This window comes from Eretmochelys imbricata, chromosome 8, assembly GCF_965152235.1.
Source record: "Eretmochelys imbricata isolate rEreImb1 chromosome 8, rEreImb1.hap1, whole genome shotgun sequence".
NCBI classification, from domain to species: domain Eukaryota; kingdom Metazoa; phylum Chordata; order Testudines; family Cheloniidae; genus Eretmochelys; species Eretmochelys imbricata.
Genome location: NC_135579.1, coordinates 91,556,875 through 91,569,617, shown reverse-complemented (window position 1 = coordinate 91,569,617; position 12,743 = coordinate 91,556,875). Strand labels below are relative to the sequence as shown.

At 42.3% G+C, this 12,743-nt stretch overlaps 1 protein-coding gene across 1 annotated transcript in view; it reads right to left on the bottom strand.

The window, feature by feature from the left end:
* The window catches only part of KANK4 (KN motif and ankyrin repeat domains 4), a 29,910-nt gene extending 19,811 nt beyond the window's left edge, over positions 1-10,099 (bottom strand). Inside the window, exons 1-4 of the mRNA XM_077825057.1 lie at positions 10,084-10,099; positions 5,649-7,727; positions 4,483-4,594; positions 214-444 (exon numbers count right to left, since the gene is read on the bottom strand). Of these exons, the coding sequence (XP_077681183.1) occupies positions 214-444; positions 4,483-4,594; positions 5,649-7,727; positions 10,084-10,099 (2,438 nt within the window). The remainder of the gene's footprint in view (positions 1-213; positions 445-4,482; positions 4,595-5,648; positions 7,728-10,083) is intronic.
* Between the last annotated feature and the right edge of the window lie 2,644 nt (positions 10,100-12,743).

The following is a 12,743-nucleotide window of genomic DNA, read 5'->3' as shown; positions in this document are numbered from 1 at the left end:
ATCTGCATCATTATAATAACCTAGCCACACAGGTACTGCATGACTCAGAATCAGTCACTTATATTGCTTCTTTCTCTCAAAACGTATTAATAACTTTGCTGCTAACAAAGTGACTGCAGTCTTCCACTGAAACTTGGAACCAAAAATCACAATTTTCCATTGTTCATTAGTCAACATCACTAATATGGTGCATTAGCATGTTTATCTGATTACCTGTCAGTCTTGGGTTGAGCGCTAGCCATTGTTATTTCTTCCAGTTCCTGTGGCTCATTGTCTCTATGGGTAGTGCTCTGGGAGACTCCAGTTGAGGCATGTGTGTTTTCATGGGCAGCTTTCACCTGTCTGTGTTCTAAACTGTCATACTTCCTCTCCATCTCGCTGTCAGAATTTCCTTCCGATGAGCTATCTTCACAGCTGGTGTCTTCACTTGACGTCGTTTCATAACTAATTGAGGACACCAGATATTATTCCCTTTTCCTTCCCCCTCAGCAACTACAGGGCCTTTGCCAATACCCATTGAAGACACCCAATGACTCCAATGGGCCTTGGATGATGCCCATAGTGACATGCATGTTAGACACAGTAAAAATATGTCAATATGAGAGGTTGGCACCAAACCTAAACCATAGATCCAGACCCCAACTTTGAGGTTCAAACCTACTACACAGGAACTCTGGGTTCAATTTTTAGTCGTCTTGTTTCCCAGGCCAATGGGAGTGCTACAGAAGCATTTTGCTGCTAAAATTAGGGATAGGGAACATCTCCACCTTGGCTAATTTAAGAGCAGTGGTGTTAATATGTTACATGTATATGGTGCCTTTTGCTCCAAAGGATCCCAAAACGTTTCACAGACGGAAGCTCAGATTCTGATCTTTTGTTTATGTTGAGTGCCACCTTCCTCCACAAGTAATTCCATTGATTTCTATGACTACTTGTGAAATAGGTACTACTCAGCATGAGCAAGGCTAACAGAATCTCACCCCCTGAACTGCAGTGACTTCTGGGGTAAACAACAGCACATGTAAGTGCAGGGAGAGAAATCAAGGATCAAGTTCACATGCATAAGTCCATGCCCATTGAGGGGAAAATATAAATCTTTCAGCATAAATAAAAATCAGCAGAAGAATTCTTCAACTGAGTCACTTCTGTTGGCATTTTGTAATTGTTCCTTGGGTGATCATTTTTTAAAATAGTTATAATACTCAACTATCACTCACACACAAATAGGCATCTTTTCATGGGCAAGACGTGAATTAGAACTCCTTGGTTTGTACACCTATACATATTGTGTGGGCACAACTTAACAAGCTATTTTTGAAAACTGGGCCCACGATGACCTGATTAATGTATGGGACACTTTTAATTATAGCATATTCTATTTGCAGTCCCTTTGGACAAATTATCCAATTATTTCTACTGCTTGAGGCAAGAAACCTGAAGCAACAGTTGGTAGACTTCCGCACATATATGAAAAGAACAACATTCTCTTCATAGTTTCATTCCGCTTTTCACTTGTAAGGCTCAGGAGATGACACTGCTATTAGATGAGGATCCATACCTGTACACATTCATGTATCAAATATATAACTTCATGATTTAAATCTTTAAGCGCCTGGCTTTTGATGATTGGCTGCTGAAGCAGCAGCTTTTCCCCATAACTGATCTTTAATTTATCCCAGTAAGGTGACAATTTGCATACAGGCAAATGCATATCTCTTCTAGAGCAAGCCCAACTACAACCTACATTAATTTTATTCACTTCAAAAGGAGTGCCTACTTATACTTTCTTTTTTAAGTGCTCCTGAAAGCTTCCAGAGTGTCGACACTGGAAACAGATGCCAATTAATCAGCAGAACAGGGGGCAAAGGGGTAAGATTCCATCATGCTGCGCAAACAATGTGCCTCAGACCTTGCCCAGAAAGACCATTTCTAGGGTAAAATGCCATTTTGTCTCAATTCAATCCTTGGCCTCTCTGCTGAGACTCTCAGCAAAGATGTTAATTCATACCAGCTTGAGAGATATGACTGGCAAAAGGCTAATGTAGTGCCCATCTTTTAAAAAGGGAAGAAGGAGGATCCTGGGAACTACAGGCCAGTCAGCCTCACCTCAGTCCCTGGAAAAATCATGGAGCAGGTCCTCAAGGAATCAATTCTGAAGCACTTAGAGGAGAGGAAAGTGATCAGCAACAGTCAGCATGGATTCACCAAGGGCAAGTCATGCCTGACTAATTTAATTGCCTTCTATGAAGAGATAACTGGCTCTGTGGATGAGGGGAAAGTAGTGGACATGTTGTTCCTTGACTTTAGCAAAGCTTTTGACATGGTCTCCCACAGTATTCTTGCCAGCAAGTTAAAGAAGTATGGGCTGGATGAATGGATTATAAGGTGGATAGAAAGCTGGCTAGATTGTCGGGCTCAACGGGTGGTGATCAATGGCTCCATGTCTAGTTGGTAGCGAGTATCAAATGGAGTGCCCCGGGGGTCAGTCCTTGGGCCAATTTTGTTCAATATCTTCATTAATGATCTGGAGGATGGTTTGGATTGCACCCTCAGCAAATTTGCAGATGACACTAAACTGGGAGGAGAGGTAGATTTGCTGGAGGGTAGGGATAGGATACAGAGGGACCTGGACAAATTAGAGAATTGGGCCAAGAGAAATCTGATGAGATTCAACAAGGACAAGTGCAGAGTCCTGCACTTAGGACGGAAGAATCCCATGCACCACTACAGACTGGGGACCGAATGGCTAGGCAGCAGTTCTGCAGAAAAGGACCTAGGAGTTACAGTGGATGAGAAACTGGATATGAGTCAACAGTGTGCCCTTGTTGCCAAGAAGGCTAACGGCATTTTGGGCTGTATAAATAGGGGCATTACCAGCAGATCGAGGGACGTGATCGTTTCCCTCTATTCGACATTGGTGAGGCCTCATCTGGAGTACTGTGTCCAGTTTTGGGCCCCACGCTACAAGAAGGATGTGGAAAAATTGGAAAACATCCAGCAGAGGGCAACAAAAATTATTAGAGGACTGAACAACATGACTTATGAGGAGAGGCTGAGGGATCTGGGATTGTTTAGTCTGCGGAAGAGAAGAATGAGGGGGGATTTGATAGCTGCTTTCAATTACCTGAAAGGGGGTTCCAAAGAGGATGGATCTAGACTATTCTCAATGGTAGCAGATGACAGAACGAGGAGTAATGGTCTCAAGTTGCAGTGGGGGAGTTTTAGATTGGATATTAGGAAAAACTTTTTCACTAGGAGGGTGGTGAAACACTAGAATGCATTACCTAGGGAGGTGGTGGAATCTCCTTCCTTAGAAGTTTTTAAGGTCAGGCTTGACACAGCCCTGGCTGGGATGATTTAGTTGGGGATTGGTCCTGCTTTGAGCTGGGGGTTGGACTAGATGACCACCTGAGGTCTCTTCCAACCCTGATATTCTATGATTCTATGACTTTAGTCCACAAGAAATTCAGCTGAGTTCACTACTACTGTGCATTACTCTTATGATGGTCATGGATTTTGCTGAGTGCAAATTAGATTGGATGTAACTGTGAAAAAATTCCATATTGCAATTTCTATCTATCTTATATACTTATGGGGCCCGTGCTAATGTAGTATCAGAATGCCTCAGAATCTTTTAATGTAGTTATCCTCACAATATCCCTGTGAGGTAGGAAGTACTATCCCCATTTTGCAGTTGCAGAACTGAGGCAGACGGAGATTAAGTGACTTGCCCAACATCACAGAGGAAACCAATGACAGTGCAGGGAATTAAACCTGGATCCCCCAGGATCCAGGTGAATGCCTCAACAACTGGAACATCCTTTCTTTCAGTACCTGACTTACCTGCTAGTGTAGAGCCTCATCCATCTCCCACTGCAATCAACTGAAGAACTCTCATTTACTTGAGCAGGAATTGGATCAGACTCTGAGTTTCCAAGCTGATAATAATGGAAATATATTACATATATGGGTCTCCGTTCAGTTCTTAGTGAACAAGTGTTCACATAATCCCCACTCCTATCACAGCACTAACTGGCACTTTTGTTGGCTGTCGTTATAGAGAGACCAAGGACTGAATAGGCATAGATAGAACTTCTTCTAGGCCAATACTGAGCCACTTTTGATGGCAGGTTGTGGCTGCCTGGCCAGTACAGACTTGATGCAAGTTAATGGAAAGATTCCCAATGACTTTGAGGTTTTGGATCAAGTCCTAAATGACCTGTGAGCAGATGACTTGAGTCTTCAAGGATGTCAATCCAGTACCATTCATTATTTCTGTAAAGTACCAATGTCCCAGTCTTTCCCATCAGGTTTTACTGCAAAGTTATCGATATTAGACTGAAGAAGGGATAAAAGAGATGACATTGCAAATGGCCTTTTAATTAAAGATTTGGGGAGGGGAGGATTATATTTCCTGAGAGAGACAGATGAGGATAATACTGTACATGAAAAGGCAGTTTTATCTTCTTAACAGATGCTTACCCACCATTTACCCCAACAAACTGAAGATTCTTTTTGGTCCCATTACCTCCTGCATGGAAACCATAACCTTTCTTTTTCATGATTGATTTAAGACTCGTGGTTGGCGAGATTTCTAGCAAAATACAAAATCACAGATTAAGAAAGTATCTATGTTGTCATAATTGTTAGTCTCAACTTTATTGTATGCCTGGAACAAACTACAGAGCGTAAGCACAATTATGTCACACTTATCTAGGTATCTTAGGTTTCTGTTACATGTTACCTTATGAACGACCTTATATACCTTACAGAACTGCAGAGGCAGGTGTATATAGTTGAGATCTGGGCTGCCACCATTAAAACAAGGACGGAGATCTGACACACATCTATAAATGACTTTGTAAGTATCTGCATCTTGTCCTAATATAAGTAGGCTTTACTGGTATAATAATGTTCTGCTACAACCCCTTAACTAGGTCTTTTTGCACTTTCGATATTGATGTTGTCATTGAAATTCATGCTAGTGTCCTTGGTAACATTCTTAGTGTCAGCCTTCTATACAACACTACAGAAATGAATTACTGCACCTGAATTCACATCCTCTCATGTTATATTGCTTGAAAATAGAAGCCTTGGATTCAATTACACTAATACCCCCTCTGGCAGTGTAGAGGAAACAATGTAAATGAGGATCAGGTCCCAAAAGAATAAAATAACCTAATTTGACATGGAATATTTATTAGTTATTTATCTTAAAGGGCACAGGTCTTTTTAAATACCATGGTCCACATCCTGGTGTGAACTGGCATAGCTCCATTGAAGTTAATGCTGATTTACACCAGATGAAGATCTGGCCATGTGTTCACTAATGAAGTGCAGAATCATAAAACCCAATTAAGAAAAGCTATGAGCAACTTTATCTGACAGACCAGTCCCTCTCAGTAGCATAAGGGAACTTCGAAAAGTCCAGATTGTGTGTAAAACTTCAAGTGTTACACCATGCTATAAAGATTACCTCTCTCATCTATACTTAAGGAAACACAAAGAGCCTGTTTCTGATCTCACTGACACTGGCTCTACATTGATGTAACACCATTGACTTCAGCGAGGTTTCTCCTGATTGATGCTGGTGCAAGTGAGAGGAGAATCGGCCCAGATACTTTTAGACCTGTGCCAATGTTATTTACCCAACTGTTGATATTGCGTATTCGAATTCTCCTTATCTGATGGTGCTTGGGTAGAATAGGCAGATAACAGCAAGTTTAAGGAATTAACTATCTGATTCTGGATGGAACTAAGCTTCGATGCAGGGTGTTTAATAGCGCTTGCTAACTCTGGATATCCGTGCTCCAAGCATGTCCACTGCTCTTGCAAAAGCTCCTGGATTTTTTTAACATATTGGCTTATGGGATCATCTGCAGAGGAATCTTCTTGTTCTGTACGGTTTTCCTCCTCAATCAGATCTTGCTTTACATCCCTGGCAAAAACTGGTTTATTTCCACCTGGTTTATTTCCATTCGAGTCAGCTCTTCCTGTTCTTGAACAGCTTTCTCCAATCAGAGAGCTTGCAGCACAAGACTGTCTGTCATAGCTGTTTCTTTGATTTTGACAGTCATCATTGATCTGTTCATCTATCTTCAGCTCAGTGAAGCATGGTGTAAAGACAAGGGGTTCAGTGTCAGTTCCAGTTCCTTTCTGTTTGGCAAGAAGTGCAGCCCCTTCCTCTCTGACACCAGTGTGAACATCTGCCAACCCCTGATCCGTATGAACAGGCATTCTTCTTAACTCCTTAACCTGCAAGTTCACGTTGTCCACTCCATAGGTACCACATCCTACAGATTCTGTAGCGACTGGAATATTAACATTGACACCCTTGTCATAGGCCTCCTTAAATGTGTTTGCTTGCATGAGTTCAGTGTTCACTGCAGCATCATGGTACTGCAGAACATTTCCATCCTGCTTGGATGGTTCCGTTTCTTTGGTGTTTTCCTGACAAAGCTGCTCTTCCAGTTGAGCTTTGGCGCTTGCCAGTATTTTAATGCTTCTCTCCTTTGCTTTGATCTCACTACCCTGCTGCTTCAGCACTACTCTGATCTGCTCAAGTTCCTCTATTTTGCTCTTTAGTTGCTCCTCCAGAACAGTGATCTGTTGTTTCAGCGCTGTGAGCCTGCTGGGATCTACTGTGTCACAAAGCAAAGGTTCAAGATCTGAGTTTTCCTCATTTGCTCTAGCCCAAATGCTTCGAACTTCAGTCTTCTCTGGTGCACTTGGCATGATCTCACTTATGTTTAATTCTGTTATGTCACGGTTCTCATTTTCATGCATAAACTTGGGGGCATTTGATGAGAGTGATTCATCCTTGACTAATTCAGGACATGTATTTGTCTCTGGTTCGTAGCATTCCTCTCCTACACTCTCTGTAACCAGGAGCAGCTCTTGAGCTACGGAATGCTGGCTTTGATGTGGAGATTGGATTTGCATTCTCTCCCTAGGAAGCTCGGGGGATTGGTGACCCAGCTCAGGGATGGCTTTCACCTGTTGTCCTTTAGGCTGCTCATTTTCCCAGAACACCACTTTGATTTGCTCTTGCACATTCCTTGGCTCTTTGGGGAAATTTAATGTGACATGATCAGAATAGTGTGAATCCAGTGACTCCTTTGCAGGGCTAAAGGGAATTTCTGTGAAGCTCTTTCCATCACAAGGCTGAGAAAGTGCTGAGGGCTGAGCAGGCTTGGAGCACTGACTTTCCTCTTCTGAACTTTTACTTGGTAGAAGTTTGGCTGGCATGCTGGAAGCCCTTAACAGCTGTGGCCTCCCTCTACAGCTGCCAGGCTCTTCTTCATGGTGGATGACCTCTGCTTGTCTGATTGTCTCTGCTAAAAGGGCCTTTTTTCTATAACTTGGCTCCTCTGCAGTTAAGGATTGTGGTGAGTCATAAGATGTGATGAGACAGGTGGTTTCTTCTGCCCCTAGTGATGCCTTCCTCTGGGCAAATGAGCAGGTTGCAGCCCAGCTCTTATTGGGGGAGGAAGCATATACATGGGATCTATTCTCAGGCAGGCTGAAATTCCGAGGCAGTGTGCTGAACTTTGGCTGCTTGGCCTTCCTGTGAATGTGAACCCTTTTAATGGTATTTCCTTTTTCAATGTCATCCACATATTTCAGAAAGTCAAGGTCTAAGTGGAAGCCATATGGTGTTTCAACAGAATAAGGGAGACTTCTGGGTTGATCTTTATCCTCAGCAGGTTTTGATGGCTGATCGCCAGCTGAAATAAAACGAGACATTAAATTTTAAAAAATAAATGAATTAAAAAAAAAATCGAACCATGTTTGCAGCAGAAAAAAAGTGGTCAGCAATGATTTATTTTGCCTCCGCTTTATACCTCTCCCATTCATCTTCCAGTCCTCAGGCCCAATCCTTGGCTGTGGCTGAGGAGGCAGTGTGGAGTACGTGGACAGAGAGGGCTGGCTGTACATTGATCCTGTCCTCTGGGATAGGTTAGAGCAGTCTGAAGGTTGCTCTAATTTTCAGCAACTACCAATAGCCTGAAGGAGCCAAAAGGCAGCTGTAGCACAGCTGCGAATCAGGGCTCTCATCACTATGCACAAAATGCTGAAATGCCGGCCAGCTGCCTTCCTAAATCATTATGCAGGGAAAAGGGAAAGGGAGAAGGAATGGGTTGTAGTTTGTCATTTGTAATGCTAATGTTGAGTCTGATTAGAGATATAGCCACAGAGCAACACATGCAAATGTATAATCTTGTTTTCTGGAGCTGACTCATGTAATTGTTGCACTGGAATTCGCTAAATCATTATTTTAATTGGCAATTATGTAAATAGCCTGTTTGGTAGGCTGAGCTACAAATATGTCTAAGTATTAAAAAGCTTCCTGATATATAATAAATCCTAATCCTAGTGTATAAGAAATCCAGATATAAGCCAGACGATGGAAACTATTCATGACAATTACATTTGGGTTTTTTTGCAAGTCAGGCAAAGAGACATTGGGTGGCCCTATGGACAAACATTGTCATCCCAGTTGTCCTTTGAAAATAAAGAATACCTCTAAAAGGCAGGGTTGAAATTTTCAAAAGTGACTGGTGATTTTGGATGTCTCACAGTTTGGGTGCCCAATCTGAGGCACTTTAAATGTGTTTCAAACTGTGCACTGAAGAAATGAGGCACCTAGAATCACTAGTTGCTTTTGAAAACATTGGCCAAGGCCCTGAGGCTTGTACAGCACAAAAGGCTGGCACAGATAGGGTTAACCTGTGCAGCTTCATGTAGTCATATCTGTAAATCTGTGTAGAACCACAAAACCCTTTCTAATGTTCATGGATGTTCTTCCAAGAGCACGTCTTTAATTCTTCAGTTCAAGAAAATCCAGCATATTGGAATGTGTTAAATATACAACAGCCAATTTGTTCCATATGTAATCAAATATGCAGAGTTGCAGCAGTCAATACAGAACCTTACAGTGAATATCAGCAATTCTCATGAAAATAGATGCTAAAATCAGACTTTTCAATTGTCTCTCCTAATGATGGACATCTTTCAACTTAGACTCAAATTGACCTCTGCCCCATTCAAATCTGGTGTGCTCTCATTTTCATGGCTGTAAGTCATTTTTATGATTTTACCTTTCTGATGTGTCTGAACAAAATGTAATTTATTTATGTATTTCCCTAAAGAACACTATATCAATTTAAACTTCCTGTACCGATGACACATCCCTGTCCTTCATTCTGGTTATTTGGTCTAGCATTGTGTCCTATATAAGGTGCTTGGCAAGTTGATAGAATAGATAGAACTAATAATAAAATCCACAGCCCATAAAATTCATAGGCCCAAAATTTCAAAGTAGGGTGTCTAAAGTTAAGCACCTATAATCCAAATTCAGGAACAAAATAAACGGCCTGATTTTGAAATGTGAACCCATGAAGTTGTGGTGAGTTAGGACTGCTAAGAACCTCTGAAAATCAGGCCACTGATTTAAATAGGGGTATTGGTGCCTAACTATAGTTACCCAAGACTGAAAATGTTTGAGAATTCTTCCCTTTGCCACTGCCCTTGTGAAGCAGTCTTGCAGGGACTGGTGAGAATTTGGCAAAGATATAGACCCTTTCGTCTCAAAGCTTCCCCAAGCCCTTTATACAAACAGCACCACTGAAATGCAGCCACCACTGCAGAGGAAGCCAGCACACTGGAAATAGTGGAATGAGGAAGGAAAATTTAGTGTAAAGTGACACCCAGGCAAAGCCCTACTTCTCTTATGAAAAGTAGAAGGGAATCCTTAGCGTCCATACAGAACACACAAGACCTTTGTCTTTAAGATCTTCTCTGAAAGCCCCATACACAGTGCTTGAAACTCCACTGTAAACAATAGAATGATCACACTTATTCTTCACTACAGTAATCATAAATCAGAGCAAAATGAGAGTGCATTGTGTGTGTCATGAACTATGCACAAACCTTGCCTATTTTCATTGTTGGAAAACATGTCTCCATACAGTGAGCAGAGCATGAATTATTTACTGTGTAAACAAAATACCTTGGTTTAATATTTTTTAAATGATACAAGAGTTCCATTCAACAGCGTTTAAGTAAAAACAGTCTCCATACCATCTGCTTTCTCCATTTCTCCAGGTATATTTCACAATGTGGAATGTGGTCCAGGCTGTCAGTTAAACATCATCCAACGAGTCAATAAGACTTTGTGCACCTAAAAAAATTAAAAGGCCATTTAGACAAAGTTCCCGTATTTATTTCAAAGCCCAAGTACACCACGCCCCATCCATGTTCAAGGACTTCCATCTAGCTGTAGGAAACTCCTCAGTGAGCCAGAATGGCCACTGCTGAACACTGTGATTTTTTTAAAAAAATCTTTTTGGTACAACAAAAGTCAGGTCCTTCAGAGAGTATAGTTGACGTTAGTGACTGTTGTTGCAGTACCTTGCCTCTTACTTCAAGTATTCTGCAGCCAGACCATGTACAGAAAACATTTTCAAGAATATTTAAATCAATATTTTCTCTTCTAGTGGTAACAATTCCTGCTTCCTTGACACATCGCAATGAGATGCTGCTTTAATTAGCTGTTAGCCGGGGATCTGTAGTAGATGGTATATGAACTCTTTACCCAAAATACATTGGTTACTAGGAGATATAGTCTGTAATTTATATACTGTCTGATATTTCATTTCCTGATGAAAAGAGCAAGGGGTATAGGCTACATAGAGTGGTGGCTTGTTTGTCATTTCTTTGCTTAAAGCAGCCAAAGATTCAAAACTGATACTAAATATCTTTAAACCAAACCCCATTATTTCAGTGTGTGATTGATCATATTAAAATAATCCTTCAGCTAAATGACTAAAACACAGTTGTGCTTTTTGTAGGAACATATAACTCCATCTGTCTCTTCGACTCAGGCTTGTGATTGTCAGGAACATGATCATCATCCTTCAACACCCCTTCCCCCCCTCATCTCCTGATTCTAGGTGATGGCGTATAGGATTACATGGATCTCAAGAGGACTGTGGATGTTGGGACTGAGGACACCCAAGGCAAGTCTCATGGGAAGCCCCTACTTCTTTTATGCCTGGTGGCTGGATTCTAAAGAGGTCAAGGCAACTGGAGCTCATCAGGCAACCAAGCCCGCTAGTGTATATACCAGACAGGAAAAGAAGGTCAGGGCTAGAATGGGAGGATGATTTCCCAGCTTACAGGAGGAGCCTGTGGGTCCCTCATGTTTTTTGAGGTGGGTTTGTAACCTCAAAGGGAGAACTTTCTTTAAGATCTGGGTTTGTCCTTGGAAAGAGAGGCAGGGAGGACCTGCCCAGTGCAGGCTGGAAATCCATCTTCTGCTGCTCCCAGGGCTGGAACCTTGCTAGAACTACGAGAGTGCAGCCTTGACCCCAATGCACCAAGTCTCTAATGAGGTTGAAGGCTTGAAGAGCCCTGACCTCAGTTCCCACTCTGATCAACATTGGAAAAACTCTGGTTTCAGCCTACTGCCCCGGCCCCCTCCCGAACCTCTCTGCAGCAGGCAGTCCCTCAGGGTGCCCAAAATATTTTTCCTGGGCTGCTCTCTTTTTTGAACTCTTTGATCTCTCACCCATGCCTGTGCACAAGAGAGCAGAAAAAAGGTGCATGAATTGCAAGGTCACAAGAGCCAGAAGGGAAGGAGGCAGCCAACCCTGGAGAGCTGAACTACTGGAGAAATTCCCCCAGCCCGTGGCATAAAACAGACTGACACCTGTGGGAGAGCAAAGAGCTGTTCAATAATGTTCAGTTTCAGAAGCTGCTGAGGGTGGAGACTCACTCAGTGCACACACTCTAGACCAATTATGTGGGGGAAGGGCAGATAACTAGTCACGAACCGCCCTCATCTCATTACCCCTATTGGCAGAAGTGGGGGAGGAGAGGGAGATGCCGCCTAACTGTTTTCCATTTCTGCTGCTGCCCTCTTCAGCACCATTCCCCAGGTATGCCCTGCCTCATTTCCCCCTCTGTGCGTCCAGCTCCTGGCACCTCGGCTGCTGCAGTTCCTTACTCTGCGTCTGACTCCAGCATGCTCAGAATTCCTCTGCCACCTGCTCAAAAGTGCAAAGAAGTGCAATCAACTTAAACCCCCATTCCTAGCCAGCTCCGCTGACTATCCATTCATTCAGGAGCCAATTCAAATTGCTGTTGGTCCACATACCAAGCCCCTTGCTCACCTTTTAACTCTTAAAGTTTCGCCTAAGGAAGGACTTCCGCATTTGGCCCATAGTATTAAAACCCTCCATGGACTTGCCCCAGCCACATTCATTGGCCTTTATCCCTCACTGTGTCAGTCACTCCACTTATCTAGTATTGGTCTCTTCTCTGCTCCTCCACACAATCTCATCATGGTTGGTACAAGAGACTTCTTCTCTGCAGCCTTCCTATGTCTGTCCACGTCTTCATTTAAATGTTCAGCTGAAACCATAGCTTGTCTTAATTCTCCATTCTTTATCCCTTAAATGCCTCTCTTCCTCTGAGATTGGTTTGAATTTTAACCTAATTTATTTCTGTTTTAATTTTTAGAAAAGCTGCCCCAAAATGGGACAGATGCTGCTGGTATGTAAGTTTTAAAATGTTGAAATGAAGTGCTTAGATTATAGAGCTTTCCAATAAAGACACGAGAGAAAATGACATTAAACTTTGCTGCGTTGCCCATTTTAAATTATGAAAATATTTTTATGAAACCACAACTACCTGGTAAGAAACTAATTACCGCATTAAACAAGTGTGGTCTCTGCATC